A 27,955-nucleotide genomic window follows, 5' to 3' on the forward strand; every position below is an offset into this window, starting at 1 on the left:
CCCCCCTCCCCTTATCTGCCAATAAGGACAAAACCTGTAGAATAAGGACTATCAGGCTGGCCTGAAATTAGTATGGTAGCACACACCTGTAACTTCAGGTATTTGGCATAAGCTGTATCAGATAGGATTGACACAGGAACAAATTCAATAAAAAAAAGCAAGTACTGTGAATACACTGCATACAAATAAGCCATGTAAGCCAATGCAGAACAATGAGGAAATTACATTATTAAAAGTTTTTATTTAGGTTTGGTCAGTACAGGTAAGATAATATTGGAGTCACAGAGCAATATGCATAAACAGGATACAACAGTTCTTAAAAACTGAGTAACTATGCACACAATTCATAAACATTCGGTCACCTAAGGAGAAAATGCACAGATGTATGGTGGGAAAAACTGTAATTAACACTGAAACTACTACAGGACTTCTTCATTAAGTCCATCTTTTAGTGATAAAACTACTGTACTGGGCAAACTTGGCAGTCATAAACCCACAGCTATTATGACAAATTTTGAAGGTGGTGCAAGTATAACAGTATGAGTAAGAATGCCCTTACACAGCACAGATTCTAGATATACACAGATTTGTACAGACATCATTTATGTTATACTTTATGGAAATAATTTCCATTTCAACTTCACATTAACTCATATAAAAATAACTTGAGCTACACAAACATCCTTTTAGCAACATTCAACGTAATTAACTGTTAAAATTTCCAAAGTGGCAGAGGTATTGAAGCAAAAAGAAACCCACAAAAAGGCAAAATTGTGACAAGTATGCACTAATTTAAACAGCTTCTGGACAGTATCCTCTCCCAATTTAAATGACACTGTATAAAAATGTTGCAGAAAAATGTTACAAAACTGAACCCTGCACATTTACACTGGAGTCCAAACCATTCTGGACATGACGAGAACCCACAGTTCTGTTACCTTTCATGCTCACTGTTTTCTCCTCTTGAGGATCATGATTGGAGTCTGTGTCATTTGAGTGGTGAGTGAGAGAGTTTTCACTGCCAGTGGGAGAGTCTACACTTTCATACCCAGTACTGAGTTGGTTTATGTAGCTACCACCTCCTCTACCAGTTCTATCTTCAGAGTGGTTGGACAGCTTATTACCATTCCCTGGAGAAGCCGGGAAGTCATCTTCCGTGCCGCTACCCTCCCTATAAAATCCAGGCCCAGATGTCCGCTGATGGGAGGAGCTACCATTGCTTGGTCCGTTTGCCAGACGGCTGCAGTCTTTACCCACAGCCTCTCCCTGGTCTGTAGGCTCAGAAGATGGAGTCCTGCTGGTACCTGGGTTGGAGGCCTGGGACTGCTGCTGCTGGTACTGCGCCAACTGCTGGCGAGTCTCCTTCAACTGCTGCTGAAGAACTAGAATGGTACTCTGCATACCCTCTACCTCCTCATCAAGCTGGATGATGAAGTCATTCAATTCTATATAAAGAAAACACATTTGTTGCAAATACTTAATAGCCCATATATAGCTTGAATCTCAAGACAAAATTATAATCCTGTAATTCAACATTTTATGCTGAAATTTTTCAACAGACTATTTTTCAGCCATCAGGTATGCACTGGTTTTGATACTCTGCCTCTGAAGGAGGAAATGCGTAACTATCATCTACATACTTTTTATACTGCTACTCAGAATATATAAAAATATATGAGAAGAAATTAATTTCTGGGCAAGAAAGAAGGGTATTTGGAAAACAGCTCAGTTCTAACAATATTTTGCAAGTAGACACTCGTGTACCTACTTTTACTCAAGAATAAAACCTTAGCAGTAATACTGTAAAAGTGACCATGAACCACATCTATATATAATAGATCTGAATAACTGAAAAGCCTATTCAGTGACAAAAAAAAAAGATTTTAGTCACATTTCAAGGAAATTTCAGCTCTTACTGCTCTTACTCCTTTAAATCCTGCATAACGGGACACAAAGAGAGACTTTCTTACCAACAAAACTGCTAACTAATTCTGCAGGGTGTTTTATTACTTGTGTCCCAAGAAAAAGGATTTTACAATTAGATTGCTTTTTGGAGCCAAACAAGTTTGACCTGAAAACAGTAGAACACTGAATCCCTTAGTCTTCAATTCAACTGCACCATTGATATGAAGGAGCAAATTAAATGCAATCTTCTTATTATTGTAAAAATTCATAAAATTAAAGTGTTCTTGGTGCTATGGAAAAAAAATCATTAGGAAAACTGCTATTGCAGGATTATTATAGTCTCTGTTCATATGGGGAAGAAGCAATAGGGGCTAAGAACACACCTCAGTTCCGGAGCTGGCTTTACTATACTGCATTCAAGAGCAGAAACTCTTTAAAGAATGTCCATGCTTGCTTCAATTATGAACTTGATAAATTTAGATGAAGTGCATTATCTAAATAGTAGTTAAGAAGCCAAAGGGTAACTATTCCAACAACATGTCATTACAGAAAGAATAATTTACCTTAAGAATTCTAATTATATATTATTTTATACTGCTACTTTCTCAAAAATATGAAGGGGGGGTGTCTATCCTTAAAAATATAGGATATGTCATCGACTTAAATAATGCCAAATCAAGTCTATGCTATCTCACAGACGTCAGCTGTAAAACAAAAACATACCCAGGTTTCTGTGTCTAAATAGCTCATGTCCCAAGACTTACTGTAATAATCAGATAACCTACTCTGCAACATTCTACCAAAAACCCACTGATTCTATGCAGAACTCTCAACTGAAGATTTTTTTAGATTTGCATTTTCCCCCTCCATTTAAATTATGCAAGAGGTCAGAGTTTATAGGTAATTTCAATTTAGGTTTACAATGCTGTAAAATTTGGACCGTGAATGCAATAATGAGGTATTTTTGTTCACCTGGGTTACCCAAGCAAAAAAAAAATCTATTTTTATTATACTTAGACATTGTTAAAAAATTCATTTTTAAAAAATAATTTCAAAATTAGTCAGAGTTAACAAGTAGTATTCTGTTCTCAGTGCATGCTTAGCTTCATGCAACGTTAACAGCTTTCATCTTACCAATTCACCACCAATGTGTGCAGTCAAAACATTCCCTATTAAATAGCAAGACCTACAGTATGAAATCTGGCAATTTCAAATTCAAACGCTGCATTACTGCAGCTGCAAATCCCACCAGTCCCCCAAAGTTAAGTTTAGGGGTTGTTTTTTTTTAATTGAGACTACCAGTGAAGACTTACAACTGTCATATTGTACTCGATATTGCCCTTTCATTCTGGCAAAAATGGTTTTACAGTATGTGTATCATCAGGAAATTGAACTAGTAGAAGTGCAAGGCAACTTCCATTTTCTTAAATAAATCCCTTACCATCCTGACTGCTTTTAAGTTCCTCACTATATTTCTTCTGTAAAGCCAACTCTGCCTCAAGCTGTGCAATACGTCCTTGGGACAGCTGCCTTCCAAGCTCTTGATTCTCCTGGATAAGCATTCGACACTTCGCCATTAACTTTTTGCCTGTTTGGCTGCAAAGGAAAGAGCCATCTATCACAAAGTGAATATAAAACCTTCAGTAATCTTCCTCAATCACAATTACAGACAAAAAGGAGATGCAATTTCTGCATGTCACAATTCAAGGAACATTATGCCTCAACATAATTGTCATAGCAGAAAGTCTCCCTATAGTTACCACGTGCTGTTCCAATGCCAGTTGATCTTCTGTCGCTGTCCCATAAAGTGGAAGGCAAGTTTTATTACTGCAAATACGAATAAGCATATTGTTCTTTTTTTGATACCAACATCTGGATTATCAGTATGCACAATCTTGCATGTGCTAATTCTCAATGGAGTTAAATATTTGATTAAAGATGTGCCTTGTAATTCAAAAGATTAAGTACTGCATAAAAATTACATGTGTAAACAATTATAAACAAAAAACCTTCTTCATTTATTGTGCTAATAAAATTTAGTAATTAAATTTGGGTGAAGAAAAGAAAGTGGCTTGGGGAAAAATACTAAACCCCATATTCATTTTTCATAGTGACATCCATTATTCTTTAAGAGGCTCAGACATTCTTTTCAACGCTGTCCAGGCACTCTTGCTTAAAAAAGTAGATGTCTATTTTTCAACTCAGCTTATATATTTGACAGTAATTTACACAGTCTGTTTCATGATTTCTATGGTCAGCTTTTCCTAAGCACATCTTGCATGGCAAGGAGAAAGTAAAATGTAGTTAAAAATTGGCAGGAAATTAAGGAAGGAGTATCTTATTAATCTACTTCCTTTAGAATGACAGATTTCAGATCACGAGTAACGATCATTAGGTTGTTCAGTTTCTGAAAGAAATGGGAAACAGGCAGGAAAAAATATTTTGAACTGACAAGATTTTCTTTACTAAATGGGTAACATCACACATCTTTAATCTTCACGATAAAAATTGCATTGTAAAGCATTATAGGAAGTAGTATGCAAATTAATATATAGGCAATACAGCTGACTCCATACAAGAGAAAAATAAAAGTCCTTTAAGACTCTTGGTCTGCCAAAGTCAAGATAGCAACCACAAACAGTTCTCCTTTTAACAGCCTCAACAACATAACGAAGCTGTCCTCTTCTACAGAAGTGTAAGCTCTGCCAAAAAAAAAAACCCAACCCAAACTTGAACAGGTTTATTGTGAATTCAATGGCAGGATTTGCATTACTTTTCAAGACCAAGAAGGTCATTTAATTTTTTGTTTGTTTGCTTTTAAACAAATGACAAAGACTGAAAGAAATTTTCAGGATTAAAAAAGTAGAACAGGAAATTTCTGCTACAATTCACAGCCACGGTTCTCTCCTGCAACCAAAACACCCAACCAAAAGAATTTAAAATAATAATTTCCTTATCAACTACCTTTTAAGCATTCAAGCCTTAGACAACTTTTAAGTTTTGCCAGCTCTGCCCCATTTAACACTTTCCGACTGACTCTCCCAAATCTTTCAGATGGGCTGCTCCAGAAGGAATCTGGCTGTGTAAAGTCTTGGAAGCCTGAAACTCTGCTAAAGGCAGCAACCTGTTTTCTTTCTTGATGAGATGTCCAATGCCAGGTCCTTGAAGTTTAAAATGTGCTGACCTAATACAGTCCAAGTCGCACACTTAAGATGCAAGTTTCCTTAGAGATGTTCATTCTGTGTAAAGCAGGACCGCTTTGGAGATAACCAATGTCACATATCCCAAAAGTTATTAGGCAGACATGCAATGATTTTTAGCCATTTGCAAATTCCTGTTACTGTATTCATCATCACTGCAAGTTGAAGAAGTTCACAGTGCTTAAGTCATTTAATGCTTTCCTCTTCACAAAACAACGTCAACTGTAGAATTAGCAAGTACCAGTTACCTTGGAATTGGGACAATTTTAGAATCCCATTAATTTCTTCATATTAACTCCTGCCAAAATGTAAAATGTTTATTACCTGTATAGAAATTTGCATAGTTACCTATAATGCTATTTCTTCCCATCAAAATTTTTCCAGATGTTCTGAACTAGTATGGCACCAATTAACCTCCCCTTGCAATTTACAAAAAAAGACAACACATGCAAGAATATAAAATCCAGTAACTATTAAAATAACTCCTATTAGCTGTAAAACTAAGGCACTGCTTTCACAAATCCTCTTGAACATATATGCAACAGAACCTGTAAGAATGTAAGTGGTTAAATTTCAGAAAACTAGTGTTTGTTGTACTAGGCTTACTGCAAATGACATTTTTACTAATTTTTCATTCAAGTGTATACGCTCTGCTTAGCAATGGTTGAAATGGCTTAGCATAGCCATTCCTTCGATTACATGCTCTTTTATTCCTCCCTCCAGACATCAGCAATGATTATGCTGTACACCTTTATCTATGGTTAAGGCCCAGAACTAATACCGCTTAGGGTTGCGGTTAACATGTTACCCCCTAAGAACACCAGTTTGGGATCTGAATAGGAGCATCACCTCTTTCAAAAACTGGGTCAGATGCCGTGAAATAAGAGTAGTTGCATACAAGGATGGACAATTAAAGCAATTAAAAGGGGGGACGGGATGCAAAGAGAGTGAAAAATCCTATAAGTACTTTACGTGAGTCATCATTTCTTTACCTTTCCAGAAATAAAAATCAATAAAATCTTAACCCAGTTAATGAAGACAGCCTCAATTATTTACCAGGAAATAACTCTAATTTTCTGTATTCCAGCTACTGCATATACGAATTATGCACATTCACACCCCAACTTAAAATTATATGATGCATAGTAGGGTACGTTGTAGCTACAGAAATAACAAAACTGTCTTTTGATACTTTTGCTTGAAAGAAAGTGGTAAGTTACTTGTCTCTCCTCAGCTGTACACACACATTTAGAGCCTGAGGACTTCAGAAAATACATTTAGATACAGGTTGCTTGTTAAGTAATTTTCTGAACTCCAAGTTAAACAAGCAATCTGCACGGCATGCCTCTATCCGCACATTATAGTGAGCTTTACAAATGGCTTGGTAACACATCAACAATTTATTAATGCAAGTCTTACCTCTGTTTTGATGCTAGATCATTAAAATCTTAGATACTGCTATAGCAAAATCATTCCAGATGTATCACTTAAAAAGGTAAAGTTTTTCTGTAGGTTTTTCTTTTGCTCTTAAGTCATTACTCATGCAAAAAAAATAAACCTGTGTAAGTACACTACTCTTCGATCCCATATCATCTGAAGCACAAACAGTTAAGATACTTCCGAGTTATAAAAATACGTAATGCCATCTTAATAAAAGTCATCAGAACAGTTAGAATACATCACCTTCTGTGACAGCTGGATGTCTTTTTTTTTAATTTAAAACTGAATTTTCTAGGATGAGACTGAGTCATAAAACGTTGCCCAACTGTTTTGAAAATCAAAACCTCAAATTACTAAATAGAACTCAATTCACTAAGAAAAAAAAAATAAACACACAAATGCTATACCAAATCTGCATTTCGCTTTACACACCTCAGACATGCACTCCCAACTGTCCCAGATCGCTACTCTTACAAGTAACTTGGGACAACAGAACAGAGGCATTAATAGAGTAGCAAAGGCTCCTTCACTGATTCCACCAAGGAAAATGCATGCATTTAAGTTTTTTGGTTTGTTAAAATACTGACTTTGTTTTCAGAGAACGAGACAATGCAGAAATAACAACCTGTTCAATTCTCGTTCATCCCAGGAGTTTCACAATACAACAGTATAACCAGCAGTGTTCCTTGAACTATATATTACAACTATTTCAAGGCACATTTTATATAGAAGTGAAATACAAAAAAAACAGGTGTACAAAGGAATAAAAACACCCCACCAACACTGAAGACAGGTGCCATTGTGTGCCTTCTGTATTGAGCATTTGAGATCAGTTCTTAGTATAGAAGATCAAAAAATTCTCATTTCTGCATGAAAACATGCAGTAAATACTTATCACAACCAGTTTTTCTTATACATGCTAGTTGTGATCAAATATATATATTGCTTCCAACAATTTTAAACCTGCAATTAGATAGAACGTACATTTTCGTACAGTCCTAATTTTGAGGCATCCACAGTATTACCAACCATCCAGAAAACAGTTCATTATTTAGCAACATTGACTTAAGGCTCCGTGAAGTGCTAGAGAGCCCAAAGGCTAAACAGTCAAATGTGTACACTACCACTGTTGTGATATCAAATAGCACTCTCATGGCTATTCAAAACTGGTTAGCAAGTAAACTCTTTAACGCAAAATTCACCTCATCGAGTTTTGACCCAGCAGTTCAGTGAACAAGCAGGAAGTCCACAGTCTTATTGGCAAAACTGACTTACAGTGTCTCTAAGTCACTAGGCTCAAGGTTAAGAGCGAAGCATATTCCACTTCTACATTTTACGGGAATTTTACATGTTCAATTCATGATTTATAATCTCTAGGTTCTCTCTCCTCCAAACTGTCTGTAGACACAGTGTGCCACAGACTTAAGACTTCTGTTTCTCCCTCTATTTTCTTCAAATAGAACAATTTTGCAAATGTCTACATGTTCTAGAAAAGATTTTTTTTCGAAGATGGCCATTTCTTCAGAATAGTCCGACGCCGTCAGGCCTCTGAAGCAAAGGGGGAGAAAAAAGCTGAAACACAAGGTTCATCTGGTAAGTTTTACATTAAGCATTACAAGCTGGACAGTATAAGAATGTGGCTTTTGCCTCAAAACGTCTGAGTCTTGGTGTGGAAACGAGTACTTGGCTGTCCCACCATAGCATTCTCGTAGTGGGACTGTCAGGGAAGTCTTGACTGGGGAGTATTTGTTTTGTTTACCTATCAGGCGTAAATTTCCAGGCACTCAGTTCATTTTGGGCTTGTTCCAGTTTGTCTTTAGTCTGTTCCAGTTCACCTTTCATTTTTAGGAAAAACAAGTTGATGGCTGGGTCCACCATTGTTGATCGCAGTTGGGCAACACTAGGCTGCTGGACTTGCTTGAGGTACTGAATCTGATTCTGCATAAAATAAGAGGAGAGACTGTTATTTATACAGTATTAAATAAAATCTTGAAGTCATTCAGATACAAATAAAAATAGTTATTCCAAAGATAACATCAAGGAAGCTTGCCTTCTTTCAACACTAACCTGAAAAAGGCAGGATAAAGATCACTTTTGCCCACCTGCACCCTATCAATGTGCATATTCACCCAATCACCCATGCCACCACCTGCCAAGCTTAAACTTTCAAGGCCAATTCCACCACGCCCCCCCCCCCCCCTCCCCCCCCCGCTTCAAATCGTTTTCTACATGTCAGTTTACATTTGCCAAAGCAACGACTGGAGCATTATATTTCTCCCTTTCTTTTATATCTGCCTGCACTCTTTTTTGGGGAAAAAAAAATATATACAAAGAGTTATCTGCTTAAAACAGATAGCTAGTTTCCATGTAACTTCAGTGAAAGCTACTGTGGAACATTACAGCTAATATTGACAAGCAATATTTTTAAGCAACTACTAAAAAGTTTTTTTACAAACGTCTAAGTTTTTTTGCAAATGCAATAGTCACTTATGATGCAAGTTTGCATATTTTTTTAAAACAAAATAATTTAGAAATATTAACACCAGTTGAACAGATTTTGGTTGGATTTGATTCTCTTGCAATAACCACAACCCAAAAGATTTACAATTTTATAATGTATAAGCCAGAAGACTTACAATACAATCAAAATTTCAGAAGGAGTAACTGTGAGAGGACTTCTTTTAAATATAGCATTCATTAGTCAAAACTTCGATGTATTTAAATAGGATTAACTTTTTTGAAAGTTTCTTTTATTTTAATCCCATCACAATAATCTTAAAATGTACTAAACAGTACGTGTTTAGAATCCAGCTAGCCACCAAACTCACATCAGCCTACACAGTGTTCACTCTTAAGTTCAATTTGTTATGCTCCTTCTATCACACATTTCTTCATCAGCAAGAGGTGAACAAAATTACAAGAGATTAAAAAAGAAACATTAATTGAAAGTCAGAAGGTTTGCCTCCTGCTGCACACACAATCTTGCAACCAGACTTGATAGCAACAGTTTCACTGACAAACAGTACAAGGCATCACTGGCAAAGTCGAGGGAGAGTCTCCCTCCACATTTTGCTTTACTTGGGACAAGCAGCACAGTCAAAAGCACTGTCAGCTCAAACATTTTCCTGTATATACAGTTACTCTGTTACTGGGTCTTTAGACAGCAATGGTGAAGAGAAAGCGTAAGTACAAACATTTAATTTACCTTAAAAACAAGCAGTAGTGACCTCAGTCACTTCCTGATTGAGGACAACATATGTTTTAATTCTTACACTGTGAAGTAGCAACAATTCTTGGATTTTATTTCAACTAAGTGATTTCAAAGTTATTTCAGTAACTGAAATATTTCCACTGACTTCACATTAATTTGGTATTATCAAAATAAAACTATTTAGCTACTTAGAAAAAAACTGAAATAACCATCATACTTTAAGTTTTAAATAGACAAACTTTTGTGTGTCCAGAAAGAAATATAAAGGGAGTAAAGCACTGCATAAAAATATTTTCAAGAAATAAAGCACTCAAGAACACACCTACAAACATTACTTAGAAATAGGAAGTCCAAATTAAGATTATCCTAACATTTCTTGGATGGCATTTTACCCCCCACAGGTCCTTTGCCTCACTGAATGCACAAAATGTTGCTCACTGAATAATGATCTATTTAGTTTATTGTTATTGATATATCTTTGCTATCCACTCAACTTTGACACTTGCACTACTAGAAGTATTTCAACAACCTGTCAATTCTTTGTGAGGGCTAGCACTAGTAGAGGGTGAAACAGCTAGTTTAACAGATGTCTGCACACGTACAGACACTCCTGCTGGCAACATACTCCAGGAATATAATTATGCTACAGCAACATGGTTCCCAATCTATTTTTAGACAGGCATCATTGAGGAAAAAGAAAGACCATGTTCCTTGTCTTACCTAGGCCCAGCTCCCTCCTCCTTCTACTGCCAGCCTAAGAACTGTTAACAGACTCCTTGGATCAGTAGCACAAAGAATTGCTGCCACCTGCTCCTCACTCATGCCAGAAATGCACTTAAAACACTCAAGAGGACCAGCTGATTCTGTCCAATGCCAGTTATTTAACAGTCTCATTTGGGTATCTCTAGCTCATGCTCCTAGTCCAAGCAGAGAGCACTTGCATAGGTTCCACACACCACGTCAGCTGTCCTTCCTAAAACAGTCACGTAGAAAGAATTTACTTACTTGAGCTGAACAACCCTTGCTCATTCACTCCCCAAACTTAAAGACCATTTATTCCTCAAACTCAGATTTTCTCCATCCCTCCACAAGTGCTTTCTCTAGTTGTAACTCCACAGTTCTCACCTATCAGGCTTTTCATCCACCCAGACCTAGCAACCTCTCCCCAATATGACCCACTCCTAAAGCAAGCCCATACCTCAACCCTTCTGTCTATTTCCTTATTTCATTCTTCTTCCTGAAGTAGCAATAACTTCATCACCACCTCTGCCAGAAACAAAGCTTTATGTAGAAACAGTAGCCAATACCTCACCTGCACTTCCCTAACAGCAGCAACCTCTTTTAGGGCGTTGTTCCTGCTAGGGGGAAGGTAGCTAAAGGCTGCTGCTGACAATAGGGCACATGAAGTATTAACAGCTAAACGTCAACCTAGCCCTTTAGTTAGCCACCCTAAACTATGCAGAGTAAGTTTGCAACACCAGTCAGACTCTCAGTAAGCTCCTTGCTCAAAAGAAACCCATATATTCTGCTGCTAGACTTCGCACAGAGCACGAGAGAATGGAACTATGCACTCAACTACCATCTTGTTTCTTCAAAAAGAGTGCTGAAACAGAATCAGGACAATGATTCTGCTAGTGCTACTTTGACATGCACACCTATACTTTCAAGACGATGACTAATGACTTTTATAAGCTACGGTATGTTTTGTTGTGTTTTACCTTTTTAGAAGAAGGGTAAAAATTAAAACAGCAACTAAGACAAAGTATCACACCTTATTCTAAAACAGAGCTAGTATATTTTAACTAGCAAAGCATTTTACGTATCAGTAGTCAGAAAACTCAGTCTTTGTCAACTACTACCATTTGAATGTGGTATAGTATTTTTGTTTTTATCCATTTAAATTTGCAAGACCAGAACGTGGTAAGTTTTAAGTGTAAAACATGTCCCAAAAATACATTAAGAGTAATATGAACAATAAGTATTATATGGTAAATATTCATCTGTAGTTTTCAAGAAACTTGACACCATAGATGCTCAGTCTTTCTAATTAAGATGTGACAGGAAACATTAAAGGTTTACATATAAATAACTGTCACTGGTATATTTTACATGTAAATATGGATTATAAAACATTAACTATGCTAAAAAATAAAGTTAATTTGTGGACTAAAAATTAGACATGTCAAAATAACATCATATGGTGAATAGCTTTTGATCATTTATGAAACGATTTAGCAACCTGTATCTTAGCTTTGCATATCATCAAATATGATTTATTTTGCTACTGTTACTTTACTGGAAAAATACTATCTAATAATACAAAGCCAAGTAGTCCTCCAGAACTTCTTGACACTACGTGCATTTCAACTTGGAAACACTTTAAGGTGCCAATGTCTCCATTACAGCTTTTACCCCCCTTCTTCCAGGATGCATCTTCCTACCTCCATGCATTATGGAGGAGATTACACCCTTGATGTTATTCATGTGTCAAGACCTGGAAAAATAAAAGCCACTTGGGGTGTGTGTGGGTGTTTCTTTTTTGTTTCTTTTTCACAGGTTGGGGTACCCCCCCCCCTTTTTTTTTTTTAAGTACACTGAAATTAACAAAAGCTCTTCAGAAGTTCTTCTAAACAGATGTTCTGAAAAGCCTATGCATCACAGCTATAGACATCTATAACAAAGTGCAGCCAAAAATCCTATCGTCTTCATGATCTTGTCAAAATTCAGTCTTAAATACTTGAAATTTTTGTCTAACTCATTCTCTTAGAAATAGGGAGGAAGAAAGGTGAAAATAGTACACACAAATTTGGTTTTGGTGAAAAATTTACATTTCATTTTTTTAGTATTTATTGTTTCAGCTATATGCTCAGAAGTTCAAAAGAAAAAAGTTCTTATTACTGCTGTTCCTCACAGCAGAATTTATCAGTAAAACTAACAAGAGAAGCAGGATCAATATAGTAGTCTTACTACTAGGGAAGTGTTGCGGTATAGTACCAGAACAGATCTTCATTAGCATCCTGGGCTGCATTAGGAGGAGTGCTGCCAGCAGGTCGAGGGAGGTGATCCTTCCCCTCCACTTGGCACTGGTGAGGCATCTGGAGTACTGGGTCCAGTGCTGGGCTCCCCAGTACAAGAGAGACATGGATATATTAGGGTGGGGCCAACGAAGGGCCATGAAGATGATTAAGGGGTTAGAGCATCTGACACACAGCAGAGGCTGAGAGCACTAGGGCTGTTCAGCCTGGAGAAGAGAAGGCTCAGGGGGATCTTATCAGTGTGCATAAATACCTGATGGGGGGAGCAAAGAAGGCGGAGCCAGGCTCTTCTCAGTGGTGCCCACTGAAAGCACAGAAGGCAATGGGCACAAATTGAAACACAGGGAATTCCATTTAAACATAAGAAAATGCTTTTTGCTGTGAGGGTGGTTGAACACTGGCACAGGTCACCCAGGGAGGTTTTGGAGTCTCCATTCTAGGGGACACTCAAAACCCAACTGTGCACAGCCCCTTCCAACCTCAGTGATTCTGTGATTCGTTTTTTGCCACTGCAAAGTAAGCTTTACCCCCTCATTTTTTCTTTTCATACCAGCGCTCACTACAAACTAAAGTCATCTTATGGTCTTAAGAGCAGTGAAAATAACGTGTACAGAGTTAAGCGTCACACTACTATACCTGACAGCTCTGAAAACCTACAGGAAAAAAGAAAGGAAGGCTAAAAGAAAATAACAGAGGAAAGCTACAATACTAGTTATTAGTTTTGCAGAGAGCTTGTGTTTTTCATAAAAGAAGCTCTCAGGAGCATGTTACACAAACTAGCAGTAAGAAGCTTTTTACAATCTTCTCTCAGGAACTGCCAAATTAAAGCAGTAGGTGAAAGTTATGTTAAGAAGGTAATTTAAAAAAAAAAAAAATCAGAAGTCCAAAAGTGGTAGAAGAGAGTTTCAAAAAACCAAAACCAAACAGAAGAAAACAAAGTCACAGAAAACCCACAGAAATAAAGGAGAGAGAAACAGAAACAACAATAAAAGAAGATATTCAGTACAAAGAACATTAGAAACCCCGAGAAGCAGATCTGCCAAGTTTCAAAAGAACTCCCTCTGAAAAAGTCAGTAGCTCTTTCCTCTACCTAGCCAAATGGATGCGGAAGCTTACAAATACCTTGTTATCCAAATCCAACGTAAATATCAGCCTAAAACCTCCTAAATGAAACCTAGTAAACTCAATCTTATTCTTACATTTCAATTTGTTCCTGCATCCAGTGATAAGCCAGAAGTAACATTTTTGGTAAATATGCACAGTTGATAGATGCTAGAAGAAAGTAAGCACAGCTCATGCAAGAATTAGCTTGGTTCTGAAGCAAGAGTCCTTCCAAGCACAACTGCTGCTGAAAATCAACTGAAATAACTAATATTAAAAAGAGCAAACTTTAAGAAATAATCTTTGCAAATTCAGTGAAAGTTTAAGTGCCCTGCCATTTCTTCAAGCACAGAAAAAGGTATGCTATAGTTATACGAAAAACATAGCTCATGGGTACTGGCTCAAATGCTGATATATCTGTAACAGTCTGAAAACACTTATCCTCTCTAAATACTTACAGTACACTCTTGCATCTCCTGTTCCTTAGTTGCCAGCCTCATCACCAGAATATTTTCTCTTCGGGCAGACTCTTGCTGTTGCTGTTTCAACTTCTCTTCAGACTCTCTCAACCCCGTCACATCATTAGCTAATACAAGTAATAAAACACAAAAAGCACATGTTTTATAGCATCCTCTCACGAACAGTTTTTAAAGACAGCTAAAAGAATCTGAAAACGAAATTCATAAACAGCAAGAGCTAAATAAATAAGCATGACTACAATAAGCATAATAAGCATAAGTAAGAAAAATCAAAGTATCATTAAGTATTAGAAAAGCTTGACAACAGTTGGTTTTAAATACATCTTTCTGATCCTTCCTTAAGGCTTACTAAAGTTTTGAAAATGTTTCCATGTTTATATAGGAATTAACTTTTAAATTGCTTGCTTAACCAACCACTACTGGCAGTAGTCTTGGGAAGTTGGGACTGTCCTGCTATCTATAAGAAATGTTGAGACCAGGGGAGGGGAGGGGGAAAGTCTACACTCTGGCAAAAAATGATCCGCAGTCTGTAAAACAGTGCCATTTGTGATCAATCCTCAAACTGGTCTCAACACTCCATGAGTAAACAGTAAGACATTAGAGAACTTCAGAAATGGCAGTTCAGTTGCAACTAGAAGAATTCTTCTGATCCATGAACATTTATGAAAGTTTATATATGAAATATGAGAGAAAGCAGCACAGCACATTTCCAAATCACTCAAACAGGAACACATGCAAGCAGCCTGATACAAACAGTATACATTCACCCTGCTACTTGTCATGTATAAAATGATGGACAGTTGGAATAATTAAGCTTTTTATTTTTTTCAATTACTTGAGAATGAGCACCTGTAAATTTAAACTAAGAACATCACAAAATTGCTTCAGGACAATTATTTCTAAATAATTCTTTGCAGATAATTCAATAATGCTGATTACTACAACCTGTATTAGACTTTCCAAAATTGAGAAACTGGGAACATTAAAACTATTTATTTATCTATGTTAGGACAGTTTGAGATTAGAATGAAATCAACTGCTTACATTTGCTGTATTTCAGTCTCTCCAAAACTCAAACATTATGGGGTGGCAGTAGAAGAGGGACGTAACAACAGAGAGAGAGGGTATCTGTTCGGACTGACAGAAAAAACCTTCAAACTCAGTGGTACTAAGTCTTTAAGTATTTAGACTGAAAAGGTGAGTGAAAACAGGAAAGAGCCCATCTCTAGCTGCCAACAATTTTTAAAAATAACTTGGGATTGGTGATTCAGTCACTTCCAGAATGTATCCAGCTTTTCTCATTTGAGAGTAGGATGTTTCTCCTATATTCTGTTTTGAAAGACTGAAGTACAGACCAAGTTTTAAAGACCACGTAAGACTGACATTCAAATAGTTAATTTGCCTAATCAGATCAAACATTACTTGGGGACTCATTTTAGACCTTCACCTCTACAAACTATTCCCCCTCCCATGTGGTTTACAATCCTGTAAGACTACTGAAGGCATAAACATTCATGGAATATTTTGGTAGAGGATAACATCTCCTTTCTGATGGAAAAGTCATGAAAATACACCTATTTGTGGGGTTATGTTTTGGGACTTTTTCCCCCCCCCAGCAGTCTGGGTACAGAAGATCCTACACATGCAAAAATAGACTTTTTAGAAGCTGTGTAAGATCTGCAAAGGAAGGTGAGTCTGAGAAAGTTGGGAAAGGCTGAAAACTTACAGTAGAGAAGACAGGGACTTTTTTTCTGACAAGTAACTGACATAGATTATTATCTCTTCTTCCTAACAGTTTTAGAAAGCACAGACATTACTTGAACACTCTGCTTTATACAAACATTCAAGCAACTTGTACCATTTTGAAACTTGGCTAACTTACAATTAAGGTCTGTGTACTTGCCCTCCAGAGCTTGCACATATGCTTCATACTGTTTCCACCTATTGCAGAGACGAAGAGAAAAAAAAAGTTTTCTGAAGCTCAGTTTATTAAATCAAGGCATCTCATTCCTAAACTTTCAGAGTATACATTTATACCATAATCAGAAAATGTCAAGAAGGAATTACACAATTGGATAAAAGTCAATTCCAGTTTTAAAAATAGGGCTTTTAATCATGGAAATAGTTATAATCCACTTCGCATCTCAAAAGGATAAAAAGGTAGCTGTGCATTACAACACTTGAAATTGACATCTTAAAACTTACTGTAACATTTTGGACAAACATTGGGATCAAACACTTATTACTTAGTTATCTGTGTAAAGCACCTAAGATACATCTCATTCTCAAAGCAGAACACTTCAAACAAAATTCTGTAACAGAAACCATAATACAAAGACAACATTAAATCTGTTACCAAGCAAACAAGACGGCAAGCAGAAGTGTATTACAATACACTAGAATTCGCAGTCTAGGTTAAGTAGTTATACCAGCTCATTCGAACCAAGACCATACTCCGATTATATTCATCAACCAGAAGCCAAACAGTTTAATAACTCTCTGAAGGCATGTTATTCAAGCAATTCATCCACAATCAGAAAACCTCTCACTTAAAAACAGCATTGCATTTGACACAAACCATCAAATCAGTAGCAAATAAAGTCTGCAGTAAAGCTTAGCACGACATGCCTTACCAACAAAGCTCACAGGATGATGTTTTGGGGTTTTTTTGTTTGTTTTTAAAGAAGTACTCTGCTTCTAACTATGTGTCTTCCTCACAATGGTACAATTCCACGTTATGAAACAAATTCATCTAATAGCTTACCACTACAAAAGGTGAAGGTTTCTGTTCCCTCCTCCCCACCACCCTTTCTCCCTGCCACCTATTTTATGCCAGACTCAACATAACTGCTCTATTTTAACTCCTTAACCTACAACACCACTACCTCAATCAAAACCGTAAAATCTAACTCTAGATCATTTTTGACCATTTAGTGAATTCAAACAGCTTGTTAAAGGATCTAAAAAGCATCAGCTCTGTAACAGCAAGTGAGATCACATCACTGGCAAAAGCAAAATTAAGCACAAGATGTCTTCCTCCCAGCAGCAACAAAATTTTGCATCTCTCCAGCTGAACGTGAAATCATCATGAATTACTCTTAGGCCTCTGAGCAACCTGATCTAGTTGAAGATGTCCCTGCCCATGACAGGGGGGTTGGACTAGATGACCCTTTAAAGGGCCCTTCCAACCCAAACTATTTTATGATTCTAAGCTGTGTAGAAGAGAGCAGTTGTATTGCCACTTAACCCTTAAACTTACGTCTCTGCTCTAAAAGGAACATTGTTAGAAACGAAAGTTTCACCGTTTGATCACTAAAAGTTCTATGTTAGTTCAGGAGATTTCAATTCCCCAAAAGTAAAACTGAAACAGCCTACTAAATAGCAAGCCTGGAAAGAAAGAACCTCATTTTTACATGAAAGAATTACATGAAATAAAAGAATTGGTCTTCAAATACAGCTGCACGATTACTTGACTTCTAAGTTACATCTTACAGCCTAAAAACAGTAATTCTGTCAAAATCATGACACACACACACACACAGAGACACTCCCCCCCAATAATAGGAGCTATACAAAAAGCAAGTGAAATGAAGACCTGAGACACAAGTTAAGTAAACATGAGAGACCACCATCGGAAAACAAGAAGCCACATAGCCCGTGGTCTACCAAGAATGTCAGAGATAATACCTCCAAGTCACCTCTCAACAACTGCTAGTATTTAAGCAAGAACTGAATTACTGGAAAAGAAAACCAGAGTGCACTAGGCCATGTCACGGACTTTTCAAGTCATGTGCCTGCCAACTCTTCTAGAAACATGACCCTTCAGACACAGTGTTTTGTCAAAAACCTGGTGAAGACTGTTGCAGTTCATCTTCAAGCAAGTTTACAAAATTGTACAGAATAAACTTGTGATCACCACACTGACATACTCAGAGAACTCTTCAACAATCAAGCCATGAATTTTAAACTTAAACTTTTTTCTATCACAGTAGCTTTAATTTCACACACATGCAATGTCTCAATTTTGCTAAAACTATAGAAGATCTCGGACACAATTTTCTCTTCTAGCAATTGATCTGGTTTTCACCTCACTTCAGGCAAACCAGAAAGCTAGCAACTACAGAGACAAAAATCAGAAGCAGGCTTATTTCATGCAATTAGATTAAAAAAACCCCAAACATTAAAACAGACAATCGAGTAGACTAAAAGCATCAAAACAAAAAGTGAAACAATTAAAGTTTAAAAAATTCCCATTAATGAAGTAGACCATTCTTATAAATAACTTCGGCTCAGGAAAATAAGCAAATATATGGGTAGGCCCTTACTGAAAGGGGACTGATTCCTTTTCAATCAAACTTGCAGTTGTGATTCTTCATCTGATGTGTATGTATTTTTGTAGTGATCTCAGTAATCCTGAGGACTAACATGTCAAAATATTTACCAAATATATCAAGACATTTCTCAAGAACATTCATGAAACCAAGTTAAAGGAAGAAAAACAAAGATTTTCTTTTTTTATATATATACACACACATACTTTGACTAGTTTTAGGTATTTTAAAAACAGTCTTGTGATGGCCCTGATAATTTAGTTTTCACTTAAGTGTCTATTAACTGACTTAAGACTTTAAACACCTTTTATAATGTCTAAGTTCTTAAGTCTTCTCTTGCAGTAACTTTTGTTGTTCACTGCCTTTAAGAATCTATTTTCCTAAATACTGTCTTTCCAGCTTATTTCACTCTGATCGTGTTCCCTTATTTACAGTAGTAGCACAGATCATTAACAGAGGGAATTAAAGGGGAATTCTGATCTTTGAAAAGCTGAAGTTGTAGCTTCTTAAGTTATGCAGAAGAAAATAAAAAGGAAAATAAGGACCTATGACAAAATAAAGCCTTTTAAAAAAATGAGGATGCTGAAGATCATTGACAGTATTTTTAGTGCTCCAACTCTGAACACTGTTAACCCCTATCTTTTTATTCCTTCTTCTCTATTATGTCTACACTGTTAGAGAAGACCAGATGATGCTATGATCAAACAGGACAGGTGTAAAACTCTCTCTTTCTAGGTCTCAAATGACTACATGAGTTGTGTTTGAGTCTGTAACACCATTCTCACAGAATGAACGATTCTCACAGAAAGTCTGTTTTTACCTGAACAACAGAAGGACAGTATTTCCAGATGCACAACTTTGGTCTTACATTGTACAACTGAATCTCCATGCACAACAGTTTTACTTCTATACTTTTTTCAGTAATATGGACTCCCAGCTGCTGATATGCAAGGCTGAGCCTGCATTCCCATTACATGAATCTTACATGCTAAGTTTTCACACAGAGCTTGAAAGAGGTGACAAGGACAGCAAGTTTGTGGAACGTTGTAATGATGCCTTTGCACAACGATGGAATCTCAGCCATGCCATGTTGAAACTAGACAGCAGAAGCTGAGGCTAATCTAGCAGCGGATGCAGCATCACCTAGAAATCCCAGCTACCAAGCACAACTCCAGTACAGTCCAAGGGTTCAGAGCTACAAGTTAAAAAAAAAAGGCAAGTATGATCTGAAGCCTCCAATAGGCCCTACTGCTATCAAGAAACAGAAAAAGTCAACTCATGGATGTCACCATATGCCACAGAGTAGGTCTTTATTTCAGATCCAGTTAGAAATTTTAATGCAAACTGTATCCAGAAATACTGTAATTCTCTGCATAAAAACATGCAACTTCCCCATAAGACACCAGAACACATTAAAGACCTCTGATAAATTATGGAAGTTTCTATATAAATAGCATTCCTAGAAATTACATACTTCAAACGTTTTCCAGCTAGCTCAAATTACAGGTTCTTCAGGGAAAAGATTTTTGACCCTAAATACATTCTAAAGTTCAGTAAAAGAAACACGTTCAAAAAAATCAGTAGTGATACAAACAGAAATATTCCGCCTCCCGCCCCACAAATTATGTCAGAATTAAAATTTGAAGACTGCTACTAGCACATCTTCAACTACAGGAGGAAAGCATTTCCCTCTGGAAAACTTTTTTGCCTTACTTGAAGATGTATCCCTTCTACCAGGTTTCATCTCCACATAATACCTGTATTAGTTTAAACTTTTTTAGTAGACAGGTAAAATCAACACTTACAGTGACATAAAAATCCAGTTTTCAGTTAACCTGTTTAAGAATTTGCACATACTGCAAAATCTTCTTTAAATAAACCAGTGATTTATAGGAACTCTCTGGCTAGACCTTAAGTCTGAAGCCTTTCTTCCCCAGGTCCAAGAAAGAGATAGTTCTCTAAGTAACCTGAGATGCATTGGTTTAAGCAAACGCAAGAGTTGCCTTGACCTCCTTGCCCCATATTGCCCCTTCTGGTACATCTGTAGGGGACTCAGGCAGCTCATCAGTGAACTCGAGCGGGGGAAAAAGACGAAGGCTAAAAGCCAGCTCTTTTCTCCAGTCAGTTTGGTTTCACTCAGTGTTGGTTCTTGATCTGCTTAGTAGTTCATGTCAGTAATCTGATGGCTAAACAGTGACAATCTGAAGAGCCTCAGTAACGTGCTACTTGGAAAGGCACTAAAGAACAGAGAGCTGTACACAGAACTAGGAAGACAGCCCTGAATCCGATTTACATTCAAGGGGTCACTTACAGTCTCACAAGAACTGGAAGATAATTGGGCAGCATTACGTAGGTTAGTTAATTCCCTTCATTCTCTAAAAATATTAAGCAGACTTTAAGACTCCATGGCTTCAAAATACCTCCATAAATACCACTATTTTTCTTGGAGCACCCATTTTTTATGCTGAGCTTTCGGGTTCACTTTTTCCAAAAATAAATGATAAGCACTTAGGGGGTAGGCCACACACAACATTGCACCTGAGCCATTCCAAAAGTAACTTGAAGTTCATGCTGATTGAAGTTCAGTAAAAGCACTGTATTTCCTCAGAACTGCTTGTGTAAATCAGGGTGCTTCAATGTTTTACATACCAACCACTAGGCTAAACGATCAGGGCAATACTGATCAGATCTTTAGCTATGATCCCCAGAGCACTTTGTTATCATGTTCCTGGCTCTTCTTTCTTCACAGAACCTCCTACACAGTCAAGCTAAGTAGCTACTGCATTAAAAAGGGGAGGGGAAAGATGAAGGCCATGAGTCCACAGCAACAAGCAATGAGGCAAGCAGAAATTCCCAAAAGGCTGGACTGAAAGGCTTCTTGTTGATCCTGCTCACTTTTAGTCAACAGAAGTTAAAATGAGCAAACCTAAATTATGTACTTCGTGGAAAAGAACAGTGAAATTGGGATTCATGGCACAGGAACTGACAAAAAAGAATTAATATTTTCTACATATGTATTTCATCAGTGCAATTGTACAGCAATGATAATATATTACCTAAAAGACCAAAAGCAGGTAACGCATGCCTGTATCTTAAAAAGCATTTGTCCCACCAAAACATGGACCCAAAAAATGCATTCCAAATCTTAATTTAAGACAATCCAGTAGTGGTCAACACATGCTTTGCTATGTCTGAAAGTAGTAGAGATGCCTTTGATTAAAATATGATATACATATAATAGTGTTATATTTTATTCCAACCTATATATGAAGCCAGCAAGTTAGTGTTTATGTGAAACCACAATTAAAGGTGAACTTACTATAACTCCATTAAATATGCACCCCATTCAAAGAAAAAACAGTGTTCGTAGGACTGCTTAATGCAAACAAATAAAATGGACACGGCCAAAACAGCATTTAAGTTTCCACTTCTGGATATAACGGACAGTTACTCTCCTTAAATCCATCAAGCAGCCTTTTTGAGAGCAGAAGTTGCTTTGTCTACACTAAGAAGAAGATTCAATAGCAACACAGCTGTCATTAGCAAATTCCCTCCTGTCTCTTCATTAACACAGTTTAGCTGCTGACGTAACTTACCTCCCTTGGGTGTATTCCATCACACTCACTTGAATATATGCTGGAAATGGATCTCTTCTATGGTAGCAACTAGTCATTGCAAGTTACAGAAACTGATTACAGTTGGAAGCCTTTTTTTGTTTTCACACTATCAATCAGAAAGCAAGTTGCACAGAATCTACGCTTTGGTAGTTTTGACAGGAATTTTACAGCTGGAAGTAAGGGCATAGCTTTACAGACTTAGAAGTTTGCTATTCCCGGGGATAATCTTGAGTACAGGAACTTTGCTGAAAAGGTTCACAAGGCCTAAACCACTCAACATCAAAGCAGCACTTTTTCCTACTGTTTAAATACATTATCCTTTACTACCCAGAAGACTAGATACTCAGAGGAAGCCAGAAACCAGCTTTAAACATATGGAGCCAGACTATGTTGACTCCCCTGGAAAGAACTGTCACCCCAGAAGTAGCTGGCAGGATAGTTTGCCCAGAAGAGGGAGTAGCTGATCATATACATCAAGTGTTGCACTTGTATCCTCACGTTTCTACAGTTTAGTCTTTGTTCTATGAAATAGCAATATTTAACTTGCAAGATCCTAATAATGCTAGTAACTTACAGTGTACAAAAAGCCAAGAGCTGAAGTTTACCAAAATGCACACACAAAATACTCCAGCAGATAAACAGATGACCCACAGACGCCTAGTCTAGTTAGCTCCTTGTTTACAAATCAGGAAATTCAGGTATACAGAGACAAGTGGCTTGGGTCAGTTTCTTTAAGCAGGTGGTCTGTGTGACAGGATTGCCTACTATATTTTCCATGGCGACACTCAGCCTTCTAAAAGGTGAAAAAGATGGCCAGGCTCTTCTTTATGCAAGTTCTAGGCGATGAAAACTTCATTTTAACATTTTACTGTTAATATTTGAACATGCTGAGGAGAAGACCGCGCAGACTAAGAAAACCTAAAATTTATTGTAGGAGTAAGGAGTTGACATTTTTCTGATGTTTAAAAATAACTTGCTATCTAGCAAGGAATGCAAGCAACCGTATCTTCTAAAGTTACAAGTGAAGAAAAAAAAACTCCTACTCATGTATTGCAAAACATTGTTCAGGATTTTGTCTCTTTGGAAAAAGCATTTCCCCCCAAACTATATATAAAAATATTTGAGCCAAGATGAGAACTTTACAAAAGAGATGTATCATGAAAAGGATAAAATAGTTTTTCAGAACAAGGATACTAAAAACAATGGAAGAGGGAGGTCACACATCTTCCATTAAAAGTTCACTAAAACGTTGAGATGGAAAAACTGCTTTTTACCTTAGGATAAGCTCGTCTCTAGGTAAAACCTTAAAATCTGCTTCACTAAGGCGAACCTATGGAGCAAAAGGAGAAGCACAACTTATCAAGCTGTCATGATTACCCGGGGGGGGGGGGAGGGGAGGGGGGAGGAAGAGAAGGACAGGAGGGGAAGTCACAAATAATTTTTAAACATACCTTCTTTGGGAGAGGTTCTTCATTCGTCATTGTGAACTCTGAAGGGGGAGAAAAAAAAAGGGGGGGTTTAATTAATGTAGTTACTAGTGTACATGAAATACTGAACAAGTCAGAAACTTGTACTTCTAGCTTTTTTTTTAATTTGCAATACTAGACTACTGAAATATTGGTTCCACACAATGCAGAGCCAGAGCACAAAACAACACTATGACAAGTTTGCTGCTGTAATCTAGATAACAAAGTCAACAGATGCATTCTTTCCAAAAGTTAACCAAAACTGTCTTTAAATGTCTATAAAGCCTACCAGTAATCAATTCTTCCTATTTAACTAAGCAAAGCCACCCAACTTTGTCTACATTTGTTTAGATCAAACTGACATTTCGTATGTGCCTACATCTATTTAACATTGTATTTTACAAGGTAGAGGACAATCAGGGTCTGAGGAAAGCAATTTATACTACTACTTCAGTTTCTCTTTGGAATAAAAGTAAATAATTTGTGAACATTACCACTAATGTTTGGGTTATGTCAAAATAACGTTCTTCCAAGTACTTACTCTTCTACTTTTAAGATTCTGATGAACAGGAGTATTAAACAGTTATTTTAAACCCCTTGTGAATCTTTTTAGGAAGAAGTAAGATGTCAAATAAATGGCTTGGATACACCATCAAATTCAATCCCTCTTGTGTGTATGTAGCATAATAGGATTGCATTGTGCTAGGTTAAAAATTCACACTTCCTTGAGTTACAGGACATGCTTCCTTACCTCAAAAGGATAATACATAGTATTTTCTACAACTATGATTATATCAAAAAATATTGAGTCCGCAAAGATTATAAGCATACAAGTAACAATGAATACAAGGTTTGCTAGAGGCATGCATCTTTGCAATATGCTTTCCAACAGAAAGGTTGCATATAATATTAAGACTCAACAAGCTTGTAAAGCTGCTGCAATGCACGTATACCAGGGAAAGGATGTGTCAACTCCGTGGTTGTAAACATTTAGCTTCACAAAAACAATGCTCTTAAGTAGTTAAAAAAATATTTTATTTTCTCAAGGACTTTTACAGACCACCTTAGGTATTTTCACAACAACACCCAATGAACTAATTTAACTTCTCCAAATCCTAAGACAAACAAATCCTAAAATTGTTTGTCAAGACAACAAACAAATACACACCAAATGAAGTAGAGCCTCTTCAACCTACACTAACCATTGACAAATACACAGCACTCTACCAAACAAGGCCCTGGTTAAAAAAAAAAAACACCCCACCCCCGAAAAACCAAACAAAAACCCACACACCAAGTACAGCGCACAGATGAAACAACTTCCAAGCCTTTCATAAAAGAAAAGCTGACACTAGAACCCACAGAAAGGTTTCCAAAAACATTCAGTAGAAGCATCTCACTGATGAATGGCAGCTTCCTGTTCCTAGTCTTAGTAACACACACACACTTAAGTGCCTCCCTAGCCTAAGAAGTCCCACCACCACCTTCTCTCTCGCACACAAGAAGTTACTCAAGCATTTTGCTTTTAACTTCTGGGTGCAGCTCCTTATTTGAGACTGTTTTATCAAAAACATACTTTAAATATATTCAAGCATAAGAGGCTATCAATACAAACTGCCAGTGCCCAACTCAGTCATCCAAAATAACACAGAATAACTTGAGATCACAGGGGGAATGCTTGTGACCCCTGTGTTTAGGTTGCCTACCTCTTCCACTATAATCTTCCTGAAGATTTTTAGAATCTTTTAACTCCTTCAGTGTTTGGATGTAGTCTTGAAGATCTCAGCAAGATTTAAGTCCTTGACAAAGAGAAACATGCTTTTCAGATGTCCCACAGAACAGCTAACACTGATTAAACTGCGCACAGATGATGTCAAGTCATTATTTGTGTTCCTCAGAAAAGTACCAGAAGCATACAAATACCAAAAAAGGTGAGTTTCCCTAAAGACTTGGCTTGTGAATCCTGCAGCAGCATACAACAACTATAAACGCTTGGTTGCTGCCACAATCATGACTGAAAGAAATCAAAGGCTGATGCTCCATCTAAGGGTAGTCTACCTCGTGTCTCCAGACTTCGCACAAGGTTCCATCATCCAGTTCTATACAGCAGCACCAGACCTGGCTACTCTAACCTCTACGCCCAGCACACCACCATTTACAAAGCCACCTCTTGCTTTCAGACGAGCACAAAAGTGCTGAAGACTGAGGTTACAGGCCACTGCATTACATAAGTTAATGTCTTACTGCCACCTATTATCACTTGTAGTGATAGAACCGTACACTTAAAAACACACAAACTAAAAATATTCTACAGGTTATTTTGGAAAAGCTAGGTTGATCACATCTTCAGATAAGCACTAGCACTCTTTCTGTATGTGTGAATTTCACCTCACTACTCCCATGCAACAGCTTTTTTTTTGGCACCTACAGTAACTTACCAAAAGCTGAAAAATTTATTACTGCTATATACTTCTACCATTGTGCTCAGTGTTTTTTCAGAAACATTAAGAGCATCAGGCTGACTACACCAGTCGTCAGTGATTTGCCTTAGCTTTCTGTTCAGATGAATTTGTATGCTACAGACAGTAACGTTACAACATTCTTTGAATTTAATACAGTAACTTTTAAAGTACTGTGCAGCAAGAGGTGCTTCTCATCACTTGGCTCTCCTCTAAAAGAGAAGATCTCTCTCCTACGCAGATCAGAAATATTTTGCAAGACCACGATGAAGTGCCATTTTCTACATTAAAAAGAACCAACTAAAACAACATTCCTGTACAACTGACTGGAATTAACACAATTATATTTTGTGATTTATATGATGAACAGCTTAACTGTACTGTCCTAACTAAACGCTTTCATGACTTTGGGGAAATGATGGCTGCTATATGCCACTCCTTCTGCATATCTGCTCCTGGCAACGAGCAATATAAAACCATATTCCATACTTAAAATAACATTGTCATGAGCATCGAAAGAATTTTTATGTAATCTCAATGTTTTAGGCTTTTATGGCACTTCAAATATTAAGAGAGCTGAAATGGGGAAAGTGCATTTTAATTTTGGGAACTCCAGTAGCCTGTACACCTTTTACTACTATGTTTAGGAAACACAGGATTTAAGGATTAAAAAACGTAAGAAACAAAGTAATTAAATAACATCAGGTATGCTGCTCTACTAGTTACACCTGAAGTAACTGGCAGTTATTTTTAACGATATGAAAAAGAGTTCCCCGGGGAAAACCCCGGCATAGGCTCCAGGCCCCCGAAATATGAAAAAAAGCTTCAAAATAACACTCTTGACCGGGCAGTCTTCACATTCGCCTCAGCAACGGCGGTCTGAAGCCGGGTCGCGCGCCCACCCACCCCCCGACAGACGGCGAGTCCCGCGCGCAGCCCCGCCTCCTGCGCGGAGACCCCGCCGGCTGCGGGCCAGGCGCAGCTGCAGGCCGCTGACCGGCCGGCTCGCCGCAGACGCTTGACAGACCCCGCTGCCGCGCCCCCCCCCCCCCCCCCCGCCAAGCTCAGGCACTGCCCGCCCCGCCGGGCCGCCCTCGCTCGTCTTCAACAAGGGATGAGAGAAACGCGTCTCCCGCGCCCGGGGGGGGGCGGCGGCGGCAGCGGCCGTGCCCGGGCGTGGCGGCTGCCGAAGGCTAGGGGAGGAGGATCCCAGCAGAGCAGCCAGGCCGGGCTCGGGGCCTCGCACAAAATGGCTCTAAGTGCTTCCGCTCCGCCCCCCGCTCGAGGTGAGGGATGGAGCCGCCGCCGGGGTTTGGCGGCCCGAGACCGCGAGGTGCCCGGTCCCTCCCGCGGGTCCCGCTACCTCCAGCGAGGAGGAAGACGGCGGTGCCAGGGAAGGTGGGTGGGGGGCTCGGCGGCGGGGAGGAGCGCTCGCGCGGCCACTCACCTCCCGCCCGCGGTGCGGAGGCCTCGCTCTCCCAGCTCACTAGTTGCTCGGGCCGCGCCCGTCACATCGAGGGCGAAACGCCGCCACCGCTCACGCCCGCCGCCACCTCTGCGCCCGCAACCAGCTCTACAGGGACCGCCGCTCCGGGGCCGGGGTCGCCGCCGCGTCCCCCCGCCCGGGCTCCCTCGCGCGCCGCTCCCGCCCGCTCTTTATTTGCGGATTCTCTGCGCTACAAAATGGCGCCCAAGGAGGAAATGAGCGCCC

General features: G+C 38.3%; 1 protein-coding gene across 4 annotated transcripts; it reads right to left on the reverse strand.

Moving 5' to 3' along the window:
- Window positions 1-221: 221 nt before the first annotated feature.
- WTAP (WT1 associated protein) lies at window positions 222-27,910 on the reverse strand. Of its 4 annotated transcripts, XM_076333928.1 has the most exons (10): window positions 27,692-27,910; window positions 25,492-25,584; window positions 23,771-23,808; window positions 23,594-23,649; window positions 16,254-16,312; window positions 14,351-14,478; window positions 13,045-13,095; window positions 8,305-8,483; window positions 3,347-3,501; window positions 222-1,445 (listed from the first exon to the last, which is right to left on the reverse strand). In XM_076333928.1, exons 3-10 carry the CDS (start codon window positions 23,798-23,800, stop codon window positions 862-864), a joined length of 1,242 nt encoding a protein of 413 aa, XP_076190043.1. In that variant the 5' UTR covers window positions 23,801-23,808; window positions 25,492-25,584; window positions 27,692-27,910; the 3' UTR covers window positions 222-861. The 4 variants fall into 4 exon arrangements, 3 of the variants coding, with proteins under 3 accessions (XP_076190043.1, XP_076190042.1, XP_076190044.1); XM_076333927.1 differs by lacking the exon at window positions 25,492-25,584; XM_076333929.1 differs by lacking the exons at window positions 13,045-13,095; window positions 25,492-25,584.
- Window positions 27,911-27,955: the final 45 nt, after the last annotated feature.

The sequence above is a fragment of the Aptenodytes patagonicus genome, chromosome 3 (genome assembly GCF_965638725.1).
Source record: "Aptenodytes patagonicus chromosome 3, bAptPat1.pri.cur, whole genome shotgun sequence".
NCBI lineage: Eukaryota > Metazoa > Chordata > Aves > Sphenisciformes > Spheniscidae > Aptenodytes > Aptenodytes patagonicus.